Source organism: Suncus etruscus, chromosome 12 (assembly GCF_024139225.1).
Source record: "Suncus etruscus isolate mSunEtr1 chromosome 12, mSunEtr1.pri.cur, whole genome shotgun sequence".
In the NCBI taxonomy this organism is placed as follows: domain Eukaryota; kingdom Metazoa; phylum Chordata; class Mammalia; order Eulipotyphla; family Soricidae; genus Suncus; species Suncus etruscus.
In genome coordinates this window covers 41,295,699-41,320,443 of record NC_064859.1, presented here as the reverse complement: position 1 = coordinate 41,320,443, position 24,745 = coordinate 41,295,699, and the positions used below count along the sequence as shown (strand labels likewise).

The 24,745-nt window shown below is 49.0% G+C and overlaps 1 protein-coding gene and 2 non-coding genes across 3 annotated transcripts; 1 reads left to right on the top strand and 2 right to left on the bottom strand.

Moving 5' to 3' along the window:
- Positions 1–229: 229 nt before the first annotated feature.
- On the top strand, positions 230–24,745 carry CNNM3 (cyclin and CBS domain divalent metal cation transport mediator 3). The gene is given in 11 exon segments (XM_049784839.1): positions 230–754; positions 756–878; positions 881–1,273; positions 1,275–1,533; positions 5,342–5,485; positions 6,634–6,783; positions 7,004–7,173; positions 7,383–7,479; positions 7,700–7,833; positions 8,302–8,446; positions 23,692–24,745. Coding segments are annotated over 11 exon segments (2,199 nt in total). The 5' UTR covers positions 230–235; the 3' UTR covers positions 23,757–24,745.
- LOC126025209 (U6 spliceosomal RNA) lies at positions 20,442–20,544 on the bottom strand. The gene has a single exon (XR_007501251.1). It is a non-coding gene; the product is annotated as a U6 spliceosomal RNA (small nuclear RNA).
- LOC126025123 (U6 spliceosomal RNA) lies at positions 21,543–21,650 on the bottom strand. The gene has a single exon (XR_007501169.1). It is a non-coding gene; the product is annotated as a U6 spliceosomal RNA (small nuclear RNA).

Below are 24,745 nucleotides of genomic sequence, written 5' to 3'. Positions count from 1 at the left end.
GAGCACGCCCCCCTCCGCCTAGGCCCGCCCTGCCCCGGGCTCGCGCTCCCGCTTGTTTACTCCCCGGCGCAGCCTAGCCTTACCCCTGGTGGGACCCGCCCCCGCCCGCTGCCTATTGGTGGAAGCCAAGCCGGAGCCGGAGTCTATTGGTCCGAGGAGAGGGAGGGGCGGGAGAAGCGGAGGGGCAGTAGGTAGTTAGGTTGCGCGGGAGAGGCCGAGAGGGGGCTGGCGGGCCATGGCGGCGGTGGTGGCGCTGGCGGAGGCGGCTCGGCTGGGCTGGTGGGTGGCCGCGTTCTGCTTGGGCGCCGCCGCGGGGGGGGAGGCGGTGCGGAAGCCGCGCGTGTTGGGCGTCTGTCTGGAGGAGGACGGAGCCGCCGCCGCGGAGTGGGCGCGCGGAGGGGACAACCCGGACGCGCCCGAGGAGGCGACCTTCCGCCTGCGCCTGTGGGGCCCGGGCTTGGCCAACAGCTCGTGGTCCTGGGTGGGCCCCGAGGGGGGGGGGGGGGGGGGGGGGGGGGCGCGGCGGGGGCGTGGCTGCGCCGGAGGCGGGGCTTCGGCGCCTCTGCAGGAGGTCGTGACCCCCGCGGGCGAGTGGCGCGCGCTGCTGCGCGTGCGCGCGGCGGCCGGGTCTCCGCGCTCGGAGCTGCTGCTGCTGCGCGTGCGCGTGGAGCCGGCCGAAGCCGCGGCGGAGGCGGCGCCGCCCTGGGCCCTGGCGCTGGCGGCGGCGGGGCTGCTGGCGCTGGCGGCGCTGGCGGCGGGGCCTGCAGCTGAGCGCGCTGGCGCTGGCGCCCGCCGAGGTGCAGGTGCTGCTGCGCGAGAGCGGCTCGGAGGCGGAGCGCGCGGCGGCGCGGCGCCTGGAGCCGGGGGCGGCGCTGGGCGGGGCTGCGCGCTGAGCGCGTGGCTGCTGCTGGCCTGCCTGGCGCAGGCGGCGCTGGTGGTGCTGCTGGAGCGCGCGGCGGGCCCGCGCGCCGTGCTGGGCGTGCTGGGCGGCGCGGGGCTGGCCTTCCTGCTGGGCGAGGTGGCGCCGGCCGCCGTGAGCGGGGCGCTGACGCTGGCGCTGGCCCCGCGCGCGCTGCAGCTGAGCCGCCTGGCCGTGCTGCTCACGCTGCCCGTGGCGCTGCCCGTCGGGCAGCTGCTGGAGCGCGCGGCGCGGCCCGGCTGGCTGCGCGAGCGCGTGCTGGAGCTGGCGCGCGGGGCGGGCGACCCGGCCGGCGAGCTGGGCAAGGGCGCGCTGCGCGGCCGCACCGTGGAGGACGTGCTCACGCCGCTGCAGGGACTGCTTCATGCTGGACGCGGGCGCCGTGCTGGACTTCGGCGTGCTGGCCGCCATCATGCAGAGCGGCCACACGCGCATCCCCGTGTACGAGGACGAGCGCTCCAACATCGTGGACATGCTCTACCTCAAGGACCTGGCCTTCGTCGACCCCGAGGACCGCACGCCGCTCAGCACCATCACGCGCTTCTACAACCACCCGCTGCACTTCGTGTTCAACGACACCAAGCTGGACGCCGTCCTGGAGGAGTTCAAGCGAGGTAACCGCTCGCAGGGAAGGCGTCGCACCCAGGGAGACCCAGGCGCCCGTGACCGACCTCCCTCCCTCCCTCTGGACCAAAGGGCTTGGCGGCTATGGCGGCTGGCCCTGTGCAGGGTGGCCAGAGCCGAGCGCCAGGGCCTCGGAGAGGGCTTTACAGAAAGGCCTGACAGACCTTTGGAAGTGGACGTGAGAGGCTGAGAATCAACGGGTCTCGGGGCCGTGGATCGCAGCCCACCTTTTGCTGTTGGGCCGTTTCAGGAGGCGTGTGTTCGGCTCCAGTCCCTTCTTTCCCAGTCTGTTCCCGGCCAGACTAGGTGGCTGCCTAGCAGGTCCACATTATTGAGTAGCAACCAGTAGACAAAAAGAATCTCAGGCCCTGTGCTGCACCCTTGCTAGCGATCTGCATAAGCATGGTCTGGGATACAAGGTTACTGCCCATTCAGTGCAATCACATGTGGAAACTGGTAGTGGCTCTGGTGGGCGCTGCCTGGTATCTCTCCTGGTAATGCAAAAGAGGGTGGTTTATACATGCTGTTTAGGTGTGAGGGAAGGTGTGACTGTTTTGATTGCTCCAAAGCCAGCTTAACAGAAACTGTTTTAGTTTCTTTTCTGGTGTCTTTAAACATTTTTTTTTCTTCTTTTCAACCCCTCCCAACTCTCTGTTCTTGCCCTGACCTCCTTTGTTCCAACCTTAGGTTGCAGGTCAACATTTGAGGCCATGCCAAGACCAAGGTGCTACCTCTTCTAAATCTTAGGTCTCGGAATGTGCTGTGCTTGGTGCTTAGTTGCCCTTCTCATGTCAGCCTTACTCACCCCCCACCCCCATGTCCTGCAGAGAGTGGAGGACCTGCAAGACTTTAAGTAGACATAGTTGTAGGGTAGTATATGATGTGAGGCCTGGAATAAGGACCCTTATGCCACTGGGGAGGTACCCTGTTGAGCCCCAGAAGTGTCAGGACCAGGCTTTTCCTCTAGGTCCACATGTTCTGTGCTTCCACTGCTTTGCCATATCTTCTAGTAGGCGCCCTATGGATAATGATCTTAATCCTGGAAGGCCTGGGATTCCTGCTGTAAGGAATTTAATTTTCTACATGAACATCTCTGACTGCATTGTTAGAGGTTCTCAGTGCTCCTGGCAGTTTTTCCTCAGGGGAAGGGACCCAAGGTGGGGCCTGGGCAATGCCTCCTGGTAGCTTCTGTGTGGTGATGGATTTACAATCTGGAGTCAGTGTGGGAGGGCTCCACCCCAGCCTGCTGTCTCTTAGCCCCTGACAAAGATAGTGGTGGACAAAGGCACACACAAGTTTGGAAAAGGGGAAGAAGAAGGGCATTTGGAGGTGTTCTGCAAGGGTTAGCTGAGGGCAAGAGAGGAGGGTCTGGGGCTGAGTTTCCCTGAGGTGTAGTGAGTTTAGCAGAGTTTGGACCACTGGACTTTGCCTGTAGTAGCCCAGGAGACAGCTGACAAGAAAGGCAAATGAAAGCTGAAAGTAGAGAGAGTATTACAAACTGTTTCCCCTTCCTGTAGTGAGCAAGTGAGTGGAAAGTGAGTTCTGGAAGCAGTGGCCACATTCTCATCAGACATATGAGTTCGTTTATCTCCTTCAGTAAATCCTTTTGAGCCCTAGCCCTCTTCCTTTTCTGATGAATGAAGCTTCCTGGCATGGGAGGTTTTAGGGACCAGTTTCTTGACCATCTCTGTCAGATATATGAGAGGGTGGTGCTCTCAAAATTTTCTGGAGCTGGAGCTCTTGGCAGTTCTGACTCTGAGCCTGGTTCCTTTTGCTCCCTCAGAGTTCTAAAACTTTGTAGTTTTGGACACCTTCATTCCCTGGTGAGAGTCCCCCCTCAGCCAGTGTGCAGACTAGAGAAGAGGCACTTAAGTTTTTTAACCAAAGGAGTACTTGGGAGAGTATTTTCTGAAAGCCATTAACCCCTCCTTTTCCATTAACTCCCCAGTCCGGCCGTCCAAGGACATTCAACGGAAGGAGGGGTTCAGATGGGTGAGCTTTCCAGTCTCTGCTTTTTCTTAAACCAGCTGAATTCAGGCTCTGTGTCTGACAGGATCCACAGCATTGCCACTGTTCTGTGCGAGTAGATTTACTGCTCAGACAACTGCAAGACACTTTCACTTGATATTTTTCTGCTAGGGCCTGGGGTATCCTAGATAGAGTTCTGCTAACTAAAATTGAACCTCGGTGCGTTTTCAGAACTTTCTGGTTCTTTTTGGGCCAGCTGGGCCTGGCCTAGAGTGCAGCAAAGCTTGCCTGAAAGGCCTGTAGGACCTGTTTTGGTCACTGTGTTTTTGTTTTCAGTGTGTGAGCCATGCAGGGGACTTCTTCATTTTCCAAACATCCCATTTTTACAAAACCCCAACCCCTACAGCTTCTCTCTCTGAGCAGCTCTTGTGCTGTCTCATGGTTATCTTCTGGATCCTTTAAAGCAGTGTTAGGACCACCCCCGGTGCATTGCGGGAGGGGGCACTTTCTGTCAAGTAAAGGTAAATATTTGTTACTGGTTTTTTGTTTGTTTGTTTGTTTTGCCACACCCGTGGGTATTCAAGGATTACTGCTGGGCTCTGCACTCAGAAATCATTTTGTGCCTGGCTTAAGGAATTATATGGGTGCTAGGGATTGAACCCCCTTTCGCTACATATAAGGCAAGCAGCCTACTTGCTGTACCCACCACTCTCGCACCAAGTAAAGGTAGATTTTGGAGGGAGCACAGAGTTTGTGCATTTATGAATGGCAGTAGGTTAACTAAATTTGGGAACTTCTGCTTTAAAGATTTTGGCTTTAGGGGCTGGAGAGAGATTGGGTTGAAGCCCAGTGAATCGAAGATGTGTTTTGCTTGCAAGGAGATCTGGTTTCAATTCCTAGCACAAAGCCAAGTAGCATAAAACACAAAACTAGTTGGGGTTTTTTTTGTTTGTCTTGTTTTGTCTTGCATGACTCCCAGTTCCTGCTTTCTCCTGCTGTTCCAGAGTGGCAGTTAGCAGATAAGTCATTGTTATTCTCTGGACATTAGTCCATCCTGACTTTGGCCTGGGCTGGGTACAGGAGAAGGGTTCCCTGGCACTGTTTTCCTTACAAGGAAAGTTCCCGAGACCCCTCCTGGTGCCCTCAGCAGATGAAACTTACCACCTGAACAGTGTGTGACCTTCCAGAGTTCTTGTTCTGAGATGTGGCTGTTGTCAGGCTTCTTTGCCACCTCACTAGTAGGAAGTGCCCATGAGAAGAGAAGAAAGAGGTGGCCTGCTCCAGCCCCCTGACTCTTGTCTCTGATAGGTCAGTTCCCTTTGGGCCTGGTGACTTGCAGAGACCTTGGCTCCTGGGAACATCATCTTTGTAGACAGGGAAACCTGCCCAGAGAGTCCTGCTGAGTTGACACTGTTCAAGGGGGCCTTTCTGCAACTGGTCCCCTTGCATCTGCCATCTGTCCTGTTGCCCAGCGAGCTCCTGTTTTAGTCTGTTGGTGCATTTTCTTGCCTAGATCAGTGGTTTTTATTTTCTGCTCTGCAGACTAGTGCTTGCCCTAGAACTTTCTTGCCAGCTTTTGAAAAAGTTATCGTTATGTAACTGACAGTGGTTCTCAACCTGTGTTCCCTATACCTGACCTAAGCTCTGCCTTGGCCTTGGTGGCCACCAGATAGGTGGGCACACTCCTGGCAGCTCCTGTGTGTGTGATGGAAATGAGGCTGGTCCTCAACTTAGAGTGACCTGCCCAGTGGCTGCTTCGCGTAGGACAGGCCTGAGGGTGGTGGGTGAGCACATGACAGCTATGACCTGAGTGATCCCCGCCTCCCCTAGGGAAATCTCATCTGGCCATAGTGCAGAAGGTGAACAACGAGGGCGAGGGTGACCCCTTCTACGAGGTGCTGGGCCTGGTCACACTGGAGGACGTCATCGAGGAGATCATCAAGTCTGAGATCCTGGACGAGTCTGAAGACTACCGTGAGTCAGACTGTGGGGGTTATGCTGGGGAAAGGGGCCTCTTCCCTTCTGTGAGCTCCGAGAGCTCCCTTGCACTGCCCAGGACCCACTCAGAGCCCTCAGCAGAATCCTGGGGCTTGCCTTGTCCCACAGAGGGTCCTTACCCACTTACCCACCTGTGCTCTCCTTGCTCGCATGCCTTCCTCTCGTATGTGCCACATTCTGCCGCAGAATGAGCTCCTCAGACAACCTCCCCTTTTTTGAGGACCATTATGGATCATATCTGATTATACTCATAGCTTACTCCTGGCAGGGTTTGCAAGACCATATGGAGTGATGGGGATCAAAGCTACATTGGCTATGTTCAAGGCAAGCGCCTGCCCCATGGCACTACTCTCCAGACCACCCATTCTTTTAGGAGTCCAATGCCTGGTAGTGCTCAGGGGCTACTTCTAATGCTCAGGTTGCTCCTGTTTGCTTAAGGGACCATGCTGTGGTCCCCCTTGTGTGAAGTCCACACTCAGTCTGCTGAGCAGTCAGTCTCCCTCTCTCTAGAACTCCATTTTCACTGCTGATAGAAGTTGGGGCCTTTGCCTTGCAAATGGAAGACCTGGCATTCCAGATGGTCCCCCGAGCCTGCTAGGAGTGATTTCTGAACGCAGAGCCAGGAGTAATCCTTGAGCACTGCCAGGTGTGGCCCAAAAACCAAAAAAAAAAAAAAAGGTTGGGGCCTGTGCTTATGCCTCAGAGGCACTGGGCTCTTTGACTGAGGAGCCCTAGGGCCTCACCTCAAGGCTGGGTGTCCAGCTCTCAGGCACTGCACTGTCTTCCTGTACATTCTCAGAGAATCACTTTGTCCTGAGAGACCCCAGAGATAGCATTTTGAGTTTATGGACTGCTGTGGTCCATGGCCGCTGTGGCATGAGGCACCAAAGACCTGGCTGCACACTTGAGAGTAGGCGAGTCTCGTTGGCCAGGTTGAGTGTTGATGTAGGTGAGCGGCTCTGCTGTCTGAGCATTACCCTACCTAGCATCATGGGAACAGAGGCCTCTGTCGTGGATAGTGTCCTCTGACTGGGGATGGCACCGGGGCCCTACAGCCACAGATGGTCTTCGGGCTAGGACTGGGTCTACTCATCCAGTCTCACTGCCCCTCCACTCACCCCCAGGAGACACAGTGGTGAGGAGGAAACCCACCTCCCTAAGTGCCCCTCTTCAGAGGAAGGAGGAATTTTCCCTCTTCACGGGGCCCGACGATCTCTGTAAAGTCAAGATCTCACCACAGCTGCTCTTGGCCACTCAGCGCTTCCTCTCCAGAGGTGAGGGGGATGGTGGTTCTTGTCTATCTTCCCCTCTCCATCTCCATGGCTCAGGACAGCCACCACACGCATTCCCTGTGCCCCTGAATATGGCAGGGCTCTGCCATCAGCTGCTGTGGTGTGGTCTGGCTCGGCTGTGTGTGCAGGGTCAACGTGTGGGTTGGAAAGCCTGGGTGGGCGCCAGGACCTGTTGGACACTGACCTGTGTCCACGCGGGCAGAGGTGGACGTTTTCAGCCCACTACGGATCTCAGAGAAGGTCCTGCTGCACCTGCTGAAGCACCCCAGTGTCAACCAGGAAGTGAGGTTTGACGAGCACAACCGCCGGGCTGCCCACCACTACCTGTACCAGCGCAGCCAGCCTGTCGATTACTTCGTGCTCATCCTGCAGGTGACTGCGGGCCATGCCAGCCTCCCTTCTGCTTCAGGAGTAGAGAAAGGGCTGGAGAGACGGGGAGGACCCCCAGCTACCATGCTCCCTGAGTAATGGGGGTCGGTGCTTTCTCCTTGTGCTCTCTTCTGGCAGGAAAGGTAATCTGTCCACATCTGTGTCTCTCCTGCCCTCCTTCCTCCTTCCTCCCCCTCCCACCCACTTCCCAGGGCAGGGTTGAGGTGGAGATTGGGAAAGAGGGCCTGAAGTTCGAGAACGGGGCCTTCACCTACTACGGAGTGTCGGCCCTGACCACACCCTCCTCAGGTAAGCTGGAGCTGGCTTACTGTCTCCCAAGTCCGGATCCTGCCTCCCTCCTTAAGGAGCCTGACCCCTGGGAGCCCCTGGGTGAAGTGGGCCCTCGTAACCACTGCAGTACAATGCCCTGGGCAGTGTGTTGCTGCCATGGGGGAGCCCTCCTGTCCACACGGGGTGGGGCGCTTGGCTCCAGTTGCAGTGGCCCCAGCACTGACTTTCCCGTTTACAGTTCACCAGTCCCCAGTGGCCTCCCTTCAGTCTGCACGTCAGGACATACCACCGGAACCTGCTGATGTTGCCCGGCCGTCCACCTACTGCCCAGACTACACCGTGCGAGCACTCTCTGACCTGCAGCTTGTGAAGGTGATGTCTGCACTGCTCCCTGTCACCCAACCCTAAGGGCCAGTTGGTTGCAGATTGGTGTGATCGAGAGTAGATAAACTTCCAGAGTGAGTGAGGCCCTGTGCTTGCTTTAATGGGGCACAGCCCAGGTTCCCCAGAGGTACCTCTGATGCCTTTATGTCCCACCATTCCCTCTGAGCCTTTCCAATAATGTCTTTTTGAGATCTGAAAAAGTTTCCTAAGATGTAGCTCAGGCCCTGAATTGGGTCCTTGGCACCAGCTAGCATGAGCAGGTGTGGCCCTCATGGTCCAGATTGGTCAACCACCGTACTGCTCTGCTGCTTGTTCTTCTTAGCCTTTACCATGCTGAGACTTGGCTTCGCTGCCTCCTGCTCAGAGGCCTCTCCTGGCTTGGTCAGGTGCTGGTGGGCAGGAGGGAGCCGTGAAACATGTCCCCAGCTCCTGTTCCCACTGCTTTTTGCCCTGCAGGTCACACGGATCCAGTACCTCAATGCACTCCTGGCAACCCGAGCCCAGAACTTGCCCCAGTTGCCCGAGAATGCGGAGCTGCAGATAATCCCGAGCAGCCAGGCTCTGCTGTGCAATGACAAGGCTGCAGCCACCATTGCCACAGGTGAGCCCAAATGGCACTGTCTTTGGTACATCAGCCCAGGGTTGTATGTGCCCCTGCTAGTTCCGCAGATGTCCTCTCTGCCCCATATTGTCTTTTCCTCCCAGGCCTATTCTACACTGTTGTTAGCCACTGCTGGTGCCGAGTTATGAGGAAGGTCGTGTCCTAGGGAGGTTTACTCAGTCAGCATTTCCTCTTAGGGCCTGTTAGGATGACATGTTCAGAGAGGCAGTATGATGGTGTCAGCCATGGAGGTTTGGGTCCCCTATGCGTCTAGGGCTCCCAGAGAGCAGGCAGTGGTCTTGGAAGAAAGATTGCACCTGGATATGCTTAGACGGCTGGAGTACAGGCTCATGAAGAGGTCTCAGGTTCCATCTTGCCCCCTGAAGTTTTCTTTCTTTTTTTTTTTTTTTTTTTTTTTGGTTTTTAGTTTTTTGGGCTACACCTGGTGACGCTCAGTTTTTACTCCTGGCCATGCGCTCAGAAATCACTCCTGGCTTGGGGGCACCATATGGGACACCAGGGAATCAAACCTTGGTCCCGCTTGCAAGGTGCCTTACTGCTAGCGCCACCCCCTGAAGTTTTCTTGAGCACCTCCAGGAGCAACCCACAAGCACCAAGCAGGAGTAACCCTTGAGCACTTCTTACTCAGTGTGGCCTCAGAAACCTGTAAGGAAAGAAGTATGTGGGAACAAGGCTCTTGTGTCGTGTGGCTTTGGAAAGGAGTGGTAGAAATTGGTGCTTTTTTTATCCTACTTCAAGAAAGTGCTTCTCTTCTGTCTCTATTTTTGCTTTTGATGAGCAGGTGTCACACTTGGCCTTGCTGTGGTGGTTTCGTCTGTGGTGCTTGCTGGAGTACCCCATTAATAGTAATGTTCCTGAGATAAGACACAGTGGTGCTGTCGGGACCATGTCTGGCTTATGGAGGATAGCACAGGACTGAATTCCAAGTATTTGGCTTGCAGGCAGGCTCTGCTTGCTGTCACACCCTAAGCCCCTAACACTTTGTTCTGGTTAAGCTCTGAGTTGAGGGTCATAGATATTTTAGGTCTTGGCTTTCCTGAAGAAACTGGTGGGAACTTTTGAGAGAGCCCTGCCTGGCTGGCCTGCTTGGCCAGATTGTATTGTCTGCATACACTACACTTCTCCTCTCAAGTTGGGCTAAGGATGTTCTGTTGGACCCCCTGTGAAGAATCCTGCACCCCCTTATTCACCTAGGGAAACTTCCATCAGCTTCATGAAGGTGCTTTCTGCCTGTTCATTAGTTGGAGGAAAGGACCTGGGTGCTCTAGCCCACAGTCAATGTGGCTGAAGTCTTGAGTAACTTTAGGTCTTTAGGGTGCAGCCCCTGCTGTACCCACATCCATACGTTGTTTGCTTGGCAGGCAATTGGCTGTTACCCACAGTGATGTCCTTGTGAAGTGCCTTTGTTTGGTTTGGTTTGGTTTGGTTTTTAGGTCACACCTGGCGGTACTCGGGTTACTCCTGCCTCTGCAGTCAGAAATCGCTCCTGGCAGGCCCAGGGGACCACCCATATGGGATGCTGGGAATCCCAGGTCTGTTCTGGGTCAGCCATCTGCGAGGCAAACACCCTACTGCTGTGCTATCTCTCCAGCCCCAATGCCTTTGTACCTTTATTCAGGCTTCATAGTAGACCAGAAAATTCAGTGTCCTTCAAACCTGGAAATTCCCTTTCTGTAAACTAACAGCCCACTCTCATCTTCCTTATTCCACTGAATCAGGTTTAAATTTGATTTTCTCCAAATATGAGCCTTTTTTTTTTTTTTTTTTTTTTGGTTTTTGGGTCACACCCGGCAGTGCTCAGGGGTTACTCCTGGCTCTACACTCAGAAATTGCTCCTGGCAGGCTTGGTGGACCATATGGGATGCCAGGATTCGAACCATCGTCCTTCTGCATGCAAGGCAAATAAATGCTTTACCTCCATACTATCTCTCCGGCCCCAAATATGAGCCTTTTTGTTTTGTTTTGGAGACTATTCTTGGGATGGCCCCCAAACTAAAAAAGACTTAGGAGGTTGAATTGATTGTTCAGGGGAGTAGCAGGAGTTGGGAACACACTGGTTGTGGCTCGGGTTGTTTTGGGGATCTCCTTGACAGTTTGGGGACCCTGTGCATTGCTGGGGATCAAACCAGATTTGATTGGATGCAAGACTAGTGCTTAGCCCCTGGCTCTCTTGGCCTTAGATTAGATGTTGTGATCTATTGTTTTACGATTTTTTAAATAAAATTTTTAATTGAATCACGATGAAGTATACAGATTCAAAGTTGTTCATGATTGAGTTTCAGTCATAGACCTATCCCTTTACCAGTGCACATTTCCCACCACCAATTTCCTCAGTTCACCTGCCCCCTCTACTCCATCCATCTCACCCCCACCTGCCTCAATGACAAGAGTTTCTTCTCTCCTCCTTTTATCTTTTTAGGCACTGTGGTTTGCAATATTGTTACTGCAGGGGTAGCATCCATATCATATTAACATCCTTTCCACTTTTTTTTTTTTTTTTTTTTTGGTTTTTTTGGGTCACACCCGGCGGTGCTCAGGGGTTACTCCTGGCTGTCTGCTCAGAAATAGCTCCTGGCAGGCATGGGGGACCATATGGGACACCGGGATTCGAACCAACCACCTTAGGTTCTGGATCGGCTGCTTGCAAGGCAAGCACCACTGTGCTATCTCTCCGGGCCCTCCTTTCCACTTCTTGACCAGAGTGATCATTTCCAACTATCGTTTCCATGTGCCTTTTGACCATCTCTATTCCTCCTCCTACTTCCGTTTTTTTTTTTTTTTTTTTGTTCGTTTTAGTTTTTTGTCTACACCCAGTGGTTCTTAGGGGTTGCTCCTGGCAGGCTCGGGACCATATGGGATACTGGGGATCGAATTTGGGTCCATTCTGGGTCGGCACCTTGCAAGGCAAACACTCTACCGCTGTGCTATCACATTAGCCCCAATCTCAGTTTTTTCTTTGGGGAAATATCTGTTCTTTTCCCCAGTTTTGGATGGGGTTGGATGTTTTCTTGTTGAGTTCTTACCAGTGCCTGCGGGGTCCTAAAGCCCCCCGGAGGGGCCCGGCCAGCGGGGAAACGGCTGGGAGGCTCTTGGACTTCCGCACTTTTATTTGGCTGGGTTAAAAGAACAACCACACCTGTAAAAAATCTGAGAGAGGTTAGTAAAGAAGACCCCAGGCGAAGTTTCCGATCAGAGGTGACTTTATTAGAATCCAGCATCTCTTATATAGAGGAGGAGAAATGGGCAGGAAAAAGGACATGTCAATCATACTTTTTTGGCGCGAAGGTTATAGAACAAAGGCAGTAAAATATTCAGAAGGGAGGGAGACCTTATGTCTCCAAAGTGGGATCTGCAGCCGCTTATCTGGGTTAACATCAGTTTGTGAAGGGGGCAGGTTTTTGAAGGTAGCTATTAACTCCGGAAAGAAGCTAAAGGGAGTGGTCTAGATCTGGAACTAGCATTGGGGGGTGTTCACTTTTCTCTTTGGCTTCAAAGAAAAATCTCCTTCAGCTGTGAAATACCTTTCCTGTTAGCACAAAAGCTTACAGCAAAGTCAGCAGATGGGCAGCCTTAGGTAAAAGGCTGCATAAAAGACAGAAGACAGAAAAATTGATCCTCTGACAGGATACTGTCTCCAACATCTCCCCCTTTCTCTTCTAATAAAAGAAGGAAAGTCGTGCGTGGGTGGAAGACCCTGTCTTAGGCGTGCAGGGTTTGACCAGGTCGGACATGGCCATCAGCCGCATTTAAAATGATGGCTACGGACGCGGTGGGTGTGCACGGAGGTTCGATTTATACGCCGTAGCCTTTTGGGGCCATGCCCTAACTGGGACCCTACTAATCCCGTCGTAGGCATCTCCACAGCCAAGAGCACAAAGACCGGAGCGAGCTCCGTCTGTTAGCGATGCGCTCAATCTCCTGGAAACTTAGTGGCTGGAGGGGCGGCTTGGTGACTATAGCCAAGTTTTCACAGGAAACACGTGGGGCTAGTTGGCAGTGAACCTGAACAGAGGTTTTTTCCTTATCATCTGCCAGATTTTTAACAAGGTCCGTGAGTTTGCGTAGAGCCCATGGGCCAAGGGAAAGGAGCAGCATGAGGCTAATGAGGGGTCCCAAAACAGTGGACAGTATTGTGTGAAGCCAAGGAGAAGAGAAAAACCAGCCCTGGTACCAACTTTGTTCTTGATTAAAATGGCTCAGAAATTCTTTCATACCATCACCAATGTGTTGAACACTGTACAACATTGTTCCTTAAGGGCTACACAGATTCCCCCTTCCTAAAAAAAAGAAAAATACCAAATTAAACCACAGTGGTTAGCTGCACTATGTTTGCTAGGGAGACAATAGTGTGCTTTAAGTATTGTAAACTTATTGTAAGTTTGAAACATTTGTAACAATAGTTATACTTAAGGCAGTAACAGATTTTTAAGTATGAAGCAATGAATAAATTATTGTGCTTACAGCGGTAGCACCCAGGCCTATGAATAAGGCTAGGGTGAGAGCAGGTTTGACAGGTAAGTTAGGCATTAAAACAATGAAAACACAGTAGTTTTAGGACTGAAAAAACAAATGTGAAACAATGGGGGAGATAAACCAGTGAAACAGGCAAGAAACGTTAAATTGGGGGGCAATTATGAACTGAAAGGAGGAATTAATGACAAGAATTTGATTACAATTTTCAATAGGGGGAATAATATTGGGTACCAAAAGGCAAAGTTCAAGTTTCACCACCTGTTTGAAGGTGATGCTGAAGTGAGGCTTGGGGCTGGATCGCAGAGCGAAGGGGTCAGAGACAGGCAGGGGGTTACCAAAGCAGAAGGGCGGTTGAGATGAATAGCAGATAGGCAGGGTCAGTGATGGTGGAGGCGTTGACCATCTGCAGGATGAGGTTCGAGGTGGGTGAATAGCAGGTACCGAAGGCGTCTGCGTTTGGACGGAGGGCGGAAGCGTTGATCATGACAAGGATGAGCTGAGAAGAGGAGGGGGGTCCGGAGGACAGCATGGGCAGCAAAGGGTGAAGAGAAGGAACCAGAGGTGTTGTAATCGTCTTGCAAGGGAGAGTGAAGTGGAGCAAACAAATTAATGAAGCCTTGGTGCGAAGGGGGTGGTTGGTGGTAGTGGGCATCAAGGACAGCCAGGCAGAGTACCAATTTCAGCATTTTCTTTAGGCAGAGTCAGTTAGAAACAGGTCCGGCAGGAATGGTGGGCTAGCAGGGGGTGACAGGCTGTTTTGAAGTGGGTGAAGATAGGACTGCAGGAAGCTGTAGGAGGTTTATAAGAAAACAACTTGGCAGGAGGTAAAATGATTATTTTTGAATGCCACAGGAATGCATTTTGAAACCTTTAAACTGAACTTAAATGATTTCTTTTAAACTTCTTAGTTATTATTTTAAAGCTAGATGCTTCTTTTTCTAGCCACATTTGGCCTTATAGTATTGGCCTTAACTACACATAGCAGAAAGTTGGGGATTGCAAAGTCCAGAAATTCTCCAGGAAAAAGTTATTCCTGATGGCCATTTGAGAAAGTTTTGGGGTTTACCATCCCCTACCTTTTTTGCCATGCTGATAGAACAAAGCTAGCTTAGCACAGGATTTTTGGCAGGATTTCACAGTTTATAGATGACGAGACTAAGCCAGGTAAAAAAATTAATTGAAATTTTAAAAATGGATAAGGCTATAAAAATTGTATTTATAGAAATGCAAAAATAACAAATAGACAGACAGAACAAACAACACGAAACACAACATTGTGGCCACTTTCACGCATAACACACACACATGAACAGACAAGAGGATTTATTCAAAAAATGCATTGGAAAAATTAACAAGCGCTATTAAATATTTAGCCGGCATGTTTGTAAAAAAAATTCTGTTAATGTAGCTGGAGTGGAACTGCTGAAAATAAATTTAAGGTTTAGTTTTTAACACAAAACATTTTAAAAACAATTTTAACATGAAATTGAAAACATGAAGTAAAATGTTAGCAGTTTAAAAAATGAGCACTGTAGAAGGAGTTTTAACTTTGAAGTATGATATTATGTGCTGTAAAGGAACAGGTTTGTTATAAATTGGTTTCACAGTAGAATAGTAAGACAGCTGTAATAAAGTGTTAAAATTTTTATGATTAAACACGAGAGCATGAACTATGATTATTAAAGGTATAAAAAACTGACTTAAAAAACAAACAACTGTTTTTACTATGAAGACTTAAAGTGAATAATTTGTAAAAAATATTAGATACCAAATTAACAAGATGTTTAGACATTATAAAATATAGTTAAAGGCATTTGATGTATTTTTACACTTAGAGCTGAAGACCAAATTATTTTTAACACTTGTTAATTTGCTTATAAAATTTAGGTACCTTTATAATGCTAATTAACAATATTATTTTAAAAAAGGCTAACCACAACATGAACAGAGACAATTTAAGATTAAACTTGGAAAATGCAAAATTATTTTTACTTACCTTTGAGTTTAAAATTAGGCTTGAAATTAAGAAAAAGGACAAAGCTACTTAAGGTTTAATTTTATGAACATTAATTTATGAACAGATTTAGTTAGTTATTACACTGTTTTTGTTTTTAAAATGGCTTTTATGCCACTGTTTGAACTATTTAATTGCCTTTAAGGTTTAGACTATTTGGTTTAAGTTTTTTTTTTTTTTTTAAATGGCAATGCTATTTTGCTATATTTATTATGCATTTAAAAGAGCTTAGGCTTAGTTTAGAGTTTTGGAATGTTTACACACTATTGTAAAGGAAAGCTGACCAACTTATTTTGCTTACTTGTATTATTTTAGTTTTTAAAGAATTAACTTTGTAAACGTGCAGTAATTTAAACAAAGGAGTTTTGCTGTTTTTTCCAATGCAGAGGTTCTTAAAAACAATGTTAAAAATGTTACAAAATGTTATTTGACTATTAGATTTGAATGGCAAACATGGGAAGGAAAGAGCAATTAAAAAGACAAAATATAAGAAACACCTAAATGCAGATTAAGGAGCCTAAGCTACTAAAAAATGCCCATGACATGAACCACTTTACAAACTTTATATACTTTTAAGATTAAAAATAATTTTTAATAGAAATATACTTTTTAATTTCACCAACTGTGGCCTTTATTTTTAGAAAAACATTTTTAACTCAGGCATATCGACTTAGGAGAAAGGAACGCTTGTTAAGGGATGGAAGGAGGGGGGGGGAGGACCGTTTTGCTCGCTTAAATCTTTGAAGCAGCCTGAAGTTTTTGCAGGCAACGACCACTGGCTAACCCGGACAGGTGTATTTGAACACCATGTAATTTATTTTGCTTGGGGGTAGGTTAAAAAGCCGGGAAAGCGTGTGAATAGCTTAATTTTAGGCGTTCAGGAATAGGAATGGGTTTGGGAATGCCTTGTAAATTTTTACCTAGGCCTGTAGAGGGCGTGTAGCCCTAATGTATTACTTGTTTGAAAACCGCAGAATTTTTGCACGTAATGAAAAAGACATCCATTTGCTTCATGAGGTTTCTGCCCCACAAGTTAATGGGCAGGTCAGGGATAATATATGGGCGAATAAAGCCAGTGTTTCCGTTGTCGTCCTGCCAAAGCAATTTATTGGCGCTGACAAGGGCTTGTGTGACGGTGCCTGCGACCCCAAAGATAGTGTCATGGGAGCTTGTCGTAGGCCAATTAGTGGGCCAGTTAATAGAGGAGAAACAGGTAATATCTGTACCAGAATCAAGAAGGCCTGTAAAGGGTTTGCCTCCCACCGTAATGGCAAGGTGAGGCCCGATAGAACCAGCTGCAGCGTTCATCAGCCTGCAGCTTTTTGCTCGCCGGCACTCTGCCCCGCGGGGGGGCTGTGGGGGGTGCAGGCATAGAGAAGGGAGTGGCGGCGGGGGTTAGCACTTTGGAGAGTGATTTTTAGGCACGGAGCTGCGGACAAGCTGGGACCTGGAAAAAGTGTGTTGTTTCTATAAGAGCTTAGAGACTAGGATTTTTGCCTGCCCGCCGGCTAGAGATTAACAGCGCGGGGGGGGGGGGGGAAGCGGCGGAATTTTCGCCCGCCCGCCGGGGAGAGCTGCTTAGGGAAAAAAGCAGCGGCTTTGGGGCCGGGCGGTGGCGCTAAAGGTAAGGTGCGCCTGCCTTGCTTGCGCTAGCCTTGGACAGACCGCGGTTCGATCCCCCGGTGTCCCATATGGTCCCCCAAGCCAGGAGCAACTTCTGAGCACATAGCCAGGAGTAACCCCTGAGCGTTACCGGGTGTGGCCCAAAAACCAAAAAAAAAAAAAAAAAAAAAAAAAAGCAGCGGCTTTAACAGGATTAGCACAGAGGTTGAAGCGGCAGAAATGAAGATGAAGGGTTAAAGGAGGGAGGGAACTGAGAGATTTAAAGCGACAGGAACCTGAAAACTAGATTTTTGGCAAACATCATAAACAAAACATTAAGAAATTATAAATATGTTTTTTGGTAACCTCTATGTCTGTTTTTTAATTCAGACTGTATCTCTTTAATGAATTTAAGTTTACTTAGCGAACACTCACGGTAGCGGAGCCAATGAGTGAAGCCCCCAAAAGCCAATTAGGGGGCGGCGGGGGGGACGACGAAAATACTGCAGTTTATTTTGATCAAGGGCTGACTGTTTATACGCTTACCTTGATGAGGTCCTTTTCTGCGTTTTACAAAACAGCTCCGGACACGCCCGCTCTCTGGTCGTCCGAGTGTAGTTTTGGTCTTCGAGCCCAGCGTTGGGCGCCAAAATGCGGGGTCCTAAAGCCCCCCGGAGGGGCCCGGCCAGCGGGGAAACGGCTGGGAGGCTCTTGGACTTCCGCACTTTTATTTGGCTGGGTTAAAAGAACAACCACACCTGTAAAAAATCTGAGAGAGGTTAGTAAAGAAGACCCCAGGCGAAGTTTCCGATCAGAGGTGACTTTATTGGAATCCAGCATCTCTTATATAGAGGAGGAGAAATGGGCAGGAAAAAGGACATGTCAATCATACTTTTTTGGCGCGAAGGTTATAGAACAAAGGCAGTAAAATATTCAGAAGGGAGGGAGACCTTATGTCTCCAAAGTGGGATCTGCAGCCGCTTATCTGGGTTAACATCAGTTTGTGAAGGGGGCAGGTTTTTGAAGGTAGCTATTAACTCCGGAAAGAAGCTAAAGGGAGTGGTCTAGATCTGGAACTAGCATTGGGGGTGTTCACTTTTCTCTTTGGCTTCAAAGAAAAATCTCCTTCAGCTGTGAAATACCTTTCCTGTTAGCACAAAAGCTTACAGCAAAGTCAGCAGATGGGCAGCCTTAGGTAAAAGGCTGCATAAAAGACAGAAGACAGAAAAATTGATCCTCTGACAGGATACTGTCTCCAACAAGTGCCTAATATATCTGACATATTAATGTCTTATTGGATAGATATTGAGTGAATGATTTCTCCTTTGCATCCCTGGAATAAATCATACTTGGCTGTGGTGTATGACCTTTTATTGTTGAGTTCTATTTGCTAGTATTTTGTAAGTATCTTTACATCTGTGTTCATTAAGAGTCTCGGCCTGTAGTTCTCTTTTATGTAGCGTTCTGTCTGCTTTTGGTATCAGGGTAATGTTAGCGTCATAGAAACTGTTTGGAAATATTTCTGAAAAAGAAATGGAATTGCTAAATAAAACATCTCATTTTTTGTTATATTTCTTGGGTTGTTTTGGTTTGGTTTTGGGCCACACCTGGCGAGGCTCAGGGGACCATATGGGATCCCGGGGATTGAATCTGGCTCCATCCCTGGTTGGCCCTGTGCAAGGCAAACACCCTGCTGCTGTGCTATTGCTCCTGCCCCAACACCCCAGCCTTTGTGTTTATTCGGTTGGTTGGTTTGGTTTTGGTTTTGGTTTTTGAGTGACACCTGGCGGCACTATGGGGTTGCTGTGGCTCTGCACGAAGATGTCGCTCCTGGCAGGCTCGGGGGACCATCTGGGGTGCCGGGATTTGTACTGGGGTCTGTCCTGTGTTGGCTGCGTGCAAGGCAAATGTCTTACCATTATACCATTATGCTATTGTTCTGGCCTCCAACACTTCAGGCCTTTTTTGGTTGTTTGTTTTTTTGGGCCACACCCGGTGATGCTCAGGGTCATTCCTGGCTCTGTGCTCAGAAATTGCTCCTGGCTTGGGGACCATATGAGACGCTGGGGATCAAACCCAGGTCTGTCCTGGGTCAGTTGCGTGCAAGGCAAACACCCTATTGCTGTCCTATCGCTCTGGCCCCAACACTCAGCCTTTTTTGTTTGTTTTTGGGCCACACCCTTTTGACACTTTGCTTGCAAGGCAGACACCTTACCTCTAGCGCCACCTTCCCTGCCCCAACACTCAGCCTTTTTTAAGGGAGCTTTTTGCTTGAAGGGTTGTCTTCCAACCTTGGAATTTTGAGTCTGTGTTTGCTCTGACTATTCAGATATGTTTTTGAAGGCAGTAAAATGTTGGATTCCATTTTCTGATCCATTTTGCCACTCTATTCTCTTAATTGGTGCATTTTGTCCACTGGCGTTAAGAGAGATCATTGAGATTTTTTTGTGTCTTTTTTTTTTTTTTTTTTGGTAGAAGTTTGTTGTTTGTGGAGTCTCTCCTGTCTTAAAGTAGACCCTTTGGTTCTTTCTCTCTTTTTTTTTGGTTTTTGGCAAATGCCGTACTGCTTGCGCCACTGCTCCGGCCTCCCTTTGGTTCTTTTTTTTTTTTTTTTTAAGGTTTGAGCCTGAAATTCTGCATTATTTATTTGTGAAGCTGTGTATCCTTTCTTCAAGCTTGAATGAAAGTCTGGGTGAAGTATTATTGGTGAAGCATTCATTTGAGTTCTTTTTTACTATATCCCACCATTGCTTTAAGGCGTGGAGGGCTGCTTGTAATAAATATGCTATAAATCTTAAGTCTGCTTCTTCCTATGTAATTTCCCTTTTTGATCTTTATACATCCAGTATTTTATCTCTGGTTTTAATCATTGTAACTAGGATGTGCCTTGGGGTGCTTTTATTTGGATTCCTTTTAGCTGGTAACCTATTGGGCATCCAGGATGTAGGTGCACGCATTCTTCAGCTCTAGGAAGAAATGTCTTTGGTTGTTGTTTCTTCATAGCCTTTTTTTCCTTGCCTCTTATGTTGTTCTGGTTAAATTTTTCCCAAAGGTCTATTGTTGTTTGTTCACTTTTTTTTTTTTTTTTTTGTGGTTTTTGGGTCACACCCGGCAGTGCTCAGGGGTTATTTCTGGCTCCAGGCTCAGAAATTGCTCCTGGCAGGCACAGGGGACCATATGGGGCGCCGGGATTCGAACCGATGACCTCCTGCATGAAAGGCAAATGCCTTACCTCCATGCTATCTCTCCGACCCTGTTTGTTCACTTATTTTGAGGATATTTTCTATCTTTTGTTCAATTATTTTAAGACTCTTCAATCTTTTCAGTTGAATGGAGGTGTTACGTAACTCATCTTCCAGCTCACTGATTCTTTTTTATTCTCCATGAAGACAGTTGACATTGAAATAAAAAATTATTTCACAGTGAACTGAAATTTTAGTTTCTCACAGCATAATTATAAGTAATCAACTCATTTATTTTTAGATAAAGTATATTTCCAACAGGGCAGTTGCCTTGAACATGGCCAATCCAGTTTTAATACCCAGCATCCACGATTTGGTTCCCCTAACATTACCACGAGTACTTCCTTTTTCTTTCTTTCTTTTGTTTTTGTTTGTTTGTTTGTTTTTGTGTCACACCTGGCAGCGCTGGGGGGAGGGGTTACTCCTGGCTCTGTGTTCAGAAACCGCTCCCGGCAAGCACGGGGGCCCATATTGGATGCCAGGATTCGAACCACTGTTTATCCTGGATTGGCTACATGCAAGGCAAACGCCCTGCTGCTGCGCTCTCTCTCCAGGTCCTATCAGGAGTACATCCTGAGTGCAGAAACAGGAGTAGCCCCTGAGCAGCATCTGTTGTGGCCAAAAGACAAAAACAGTTTTTTTTTTAAATATGGAACGCTAAACAAATTTCCGTGTCATCCTTGCGCAAGGGCCATGCTAATCTTCTCTGTATCATTCCAGTTTTAATATATGTGATGCTGAAGCAAGCATGACAAAAACAATTTGTTCATTGACTACTTTTTATTAATATGAGTGTGGTGGGGGGGTGTGCTGGGGCCATCTCCAGAAACACTTGACTTAATTCTGGCTCTGAATTCAGGAATCACTCCTGTTGCTCCCTAAGAGACCACAGGGTGGCTAGAAATTCAACTAGAATGTGCATGTAAGACAAATGTCTTTTTTTTTTTTGGTTTTTGGGCCACACCCGGCGTTGCTCAGGGGTTACTCCTGGCTGTCTGCTCAGAAATAGCTCCTGGCAGGCACGGGGGACCATGTGGGACACCGGGATTCGAACCAACCATCTTTGGTCCTGGATCGGCTGCTTGCAAGGCAAACACCGCTGTGCTATCTCTCTCTCCGGGCCCAAATGTCTTAATTCTGGTATTCTCTTTCTGGCTACATTGCCTTCATTTTACTGCTAAATATATTGTATGAATTTAGATGTTGGAACAAATACATGTTTTAAACTTACGTCCTTTATCTTCTCCTGGCTACTAATGTGTCAGCCATAATTTTGGCCAGACATAGCATAGTAAGGACACAAATTATCAACAGACTCATTTCATTCATTCATTCAATATTTTCAGGAGCAAGTCCTACCCCACTCTGGTCTAGGACCTGATGTTCTACTGTTGGAAGGATTAAAGGGTGAAGATTCAGTGAAAGAATTCTTTGAATTTTTGATTCTGTCCTCGGCGGCTGTTACTTGTTTGATTAGGCTTTCCCATGAGGCTCTCATTTTACCTTCCATGTTTTTTAGTCCTGATATTTTCATTTAAAGCTTTTCATTTCTCATTTCCACCCTTGCATCGTCTTGAGTCTCTTCTGTGGTTTGAATTCTTTGAACAGCCTTAACATGTCCTCTCTAAAGTCCTAATCAGAGGGGTTATGTAGGTGGCTGATGTTAGTTGAGTCTTCAGAACTAGCATCTTCAGTCACCAGGTGCAGTGGGGTTCTGTGTTGTTTTCCCATTGTGACCTTTGTAATGAGTATGTTTTTTTTTTAATGTTTTGTGTGCCATCCTTGCGCAGGGGCCATGCTAATCTTCTCTGTATCTTTCCAATTTTAGTATATGTGCTTCCGAAGTGAGCACTGTTTTTGAAATGTTTTTTTTTTTGTTTTTGTTTTTGTTTTTGGGTCACACCAGCAGCGCTCAGGGGTTCCTCCTTACTCTACGGGGTCTACGCTCAGAAATCGCCCCTGGGAGGCACGGGGGACCATATGGGATGGTCCACCCTCCTTCTGCATGCAAAGCAAATCCTTGCCTCCATGCTATCTCTCCGGTCCCTGTTATATAAATGTTTTGGTTTGTTTGTTTGTTTAAATGTTCTGATGGAGCTCCTTGACTAGAAGAAATGTGTGGCTGTAGAGCAGAGTAGACTGGCTGCATTTTGCCTGCCTCACTCACTTCAGTTCTGTTAAAAAATGCCACTTTTTTAGTCCAAACACCTCCCAGGGCTGCTGCTCAACAGTCCTTTCTTTTTTTCCCTCCTGGTCACACTCTTGCCTGGGCACACCACCTCAGTTCAATTCAAAGTCCCTTGTCAATACTTTTCACGACATATAGTAAGGGTTTGCAGACTGAACTAGGCCAAATCAGGCAGTTGCTTCTGTTTTACAAAGTAAAGTTTTGGGGGTTTGGGAGGCCAAAATGGATTAAGGGAGAGTAGGAGAATTCGTTTAATTGATGGGAACTGAACCTGGGCCTGTTGCTTGCAAAGCACGTGCTCACCCTTTGAGATACCCTTTGAGATCTTGCCGTTGTGTGTTAGTAAGGCTTTCCCGTTAAAGCCATATATATATAAAATGGCTCTTTTCTGTTTTTGTGTCCGCATCCAGTTGCGCACTGTGGGTCTTCCCAACTCTGCTTAAGGGTTACTCCTTGCTCTGTGCTGTGGGACCAGGCCATGTCAGGGACTGAGGAGACTATACTCACTGGCGCTTGGACCTCTGTGGCCTCTGTGTGTGGCTACTTTTCCAGTTCAAGCAGTGAGTGGACCTGCTGAGCCAAGACAAGTGATCCTCCAGGGACAATACATAAACCTCTCTGCTCCTCAGTGTTTCTCAGTGGTTGTCAGCACTCTAGAGAGCACTGTAATGATTTTAGGATTGTGGGGAGCCTTTAGTTCCATTAGGTGGTGCTTTTTGTTTGCCCTGAGTTGTAGTCTGAGGGAGGGGTAGTGGGTCAGATGAGTGTTGAACTCTCAGTCCGCTCTGGACCAGTTGAGGTCTGATTCTTTCTCTTTTTAATTTTTGGCCACATGTGACAGTGCTTAGGGTTACTCCTAGCTCTGCAATCCGGGATCCCTCCTAGCAGGGTGCTGGGTCTGTTGTGCATAGGGCAGGTGTCCTGCCCACTATCTCTTGCTCCAGCCCACGAAGCCTGATTCCTAGGGCCCTGCTATAGCTGCTGTGCTTCCTTTCCAGTGCCCTCTTCACACTGCCCTATGTCTAGTGGCTTGCCCTTGAACTCAGTTGCTTGTCTCCTCTCTCTCTCTCTCCCCCCCCCACCCCTCTCTCCCCTCCTCTCTGCTCTCTCTAGACCTTTCCCTCTTTGGCACATTTGGAAATTGCAGTTGGTAGTGACTGTGGACTAGACCATTTTTTGTTTTTAAGAAAACACCCAAGGTAAATATCTTTCCTTTTACTTTGCTTGCTCCTTTTTTTTTTTTTTTTTGCTTTTTGGGTCACACCTGGCGGCGCTCAGGGATTACTCCTGGCTCTATGCTCAGAAATCATTCCTTGCAGGCTCGGGGGACCATATGGGATGCCGGGATTCGAACCACTGTCATGCATGACAAATAAGTGTACTACCTCCATGCTATCTCTCCAGCCTTGCTCTTTTCTATCCCAGACCTTTAGCTGCTGGGTGGAGCACTGCAGCTTGCTGTCTCCCCCTCTTTCATTTTCTTATCTGGTTCCCACTAGGAGGGAATCCTGTAACCCACAGCTGCCATACCCCACATCCTTTCTCAAGAAGGGATTAGGCCAGCTCAGCCTTGAACCCTCCCATGGAGTCCCCAGACCCCTTTTTAGCCCCTGTCCCCATTGTCCTAAAGAGGATCAGGATACTTGTTGGGTGAGGCAAGCTTCTCTTGCTGAGATCTGACTTTGACTCTTTCTCTTTCCTCCAGGGTCCAACCACAGCAGATCTGGTCTCCCATCTGATGAGAGCCCCGGACGGAACCCGGGGGTATAAATGCTGGCCTGGTGGCGCCACGCCCAAGCAGTGGAGAGAGCCAGGCAGCAGCTTCCTGCCAGTGTGTCCCATCCCAACAGGCCACGTTTTAGATGGCCTTGTAGGTATAGGTCCTGGGCAGTCCTTGGCACTAGGAGCCCGAGCTGGGCTCAGCCCGGGTACTCCCCCTCCTAGCCTACTTGTGGAAAGAGTGACCAGAGCAATGTCCAGGCACAGCCTGCTCCCAGCCCTGCCAAGCGCAGATGAGAGCAGAGTCGCCGCCTTCACATGACTGCTTGCTTGGCCTGTCATTTGCCAACTCTCTGCTGCTGGCAACACTTTCTGTGTGAACCACTTCACCAGTTTGAACTGGGAATGGTTAAAGGTGTTCAATCCATCACCTTGACCACGGTGAATTTTGGATTCCCCCAGAAATGTCTTGTCTGTAGCATGTGCCCCAGCCCCACTTAGGTGCCAAACCTCGGAGAATGTGCTCCTATGTACCTCCCTCAACCCTTCTCCCTCCCGTGGAGGTTTCTCTTTTAACCCCATCTGGGGCCCCCTCACAAACAAAGACAGACATTTCTGCCCGTCTTGCTTTGTTGCCCCAATAGCATTGTCACCCTGTGTGTTCTAAGAAGAGGTCACAAGTTGGTGCTGGACAGTGTTGTTCTGACCCTGATCTTGTGAGGTCCCAGGATTGCCAGCTGAGAGATCTCTTCCAGCCTGTCAAGGCCCTGGGTGCAGATGTGTTGGTGCTGGCACATAGGAGAGAGCGGCGAGGATGGGAAGGGCTGATTGTGGCCCGGGTTGGTCCCCACCACCTTTGTGAAGGAAGGAACATGAAATTGGGAGTTTTTTCATGTGAAACATTTCAAGCTCACTGCTTTTGTTCTTGTCTATGGGGTTTGAGAGTAGGAACCAGATGCATTTGTCCTTTTCCTTTGGCTTGACACCAGCACTTCAAGCTCAATCGGAAACCAGGAATCTGAGTCTAGATTGAACAACAG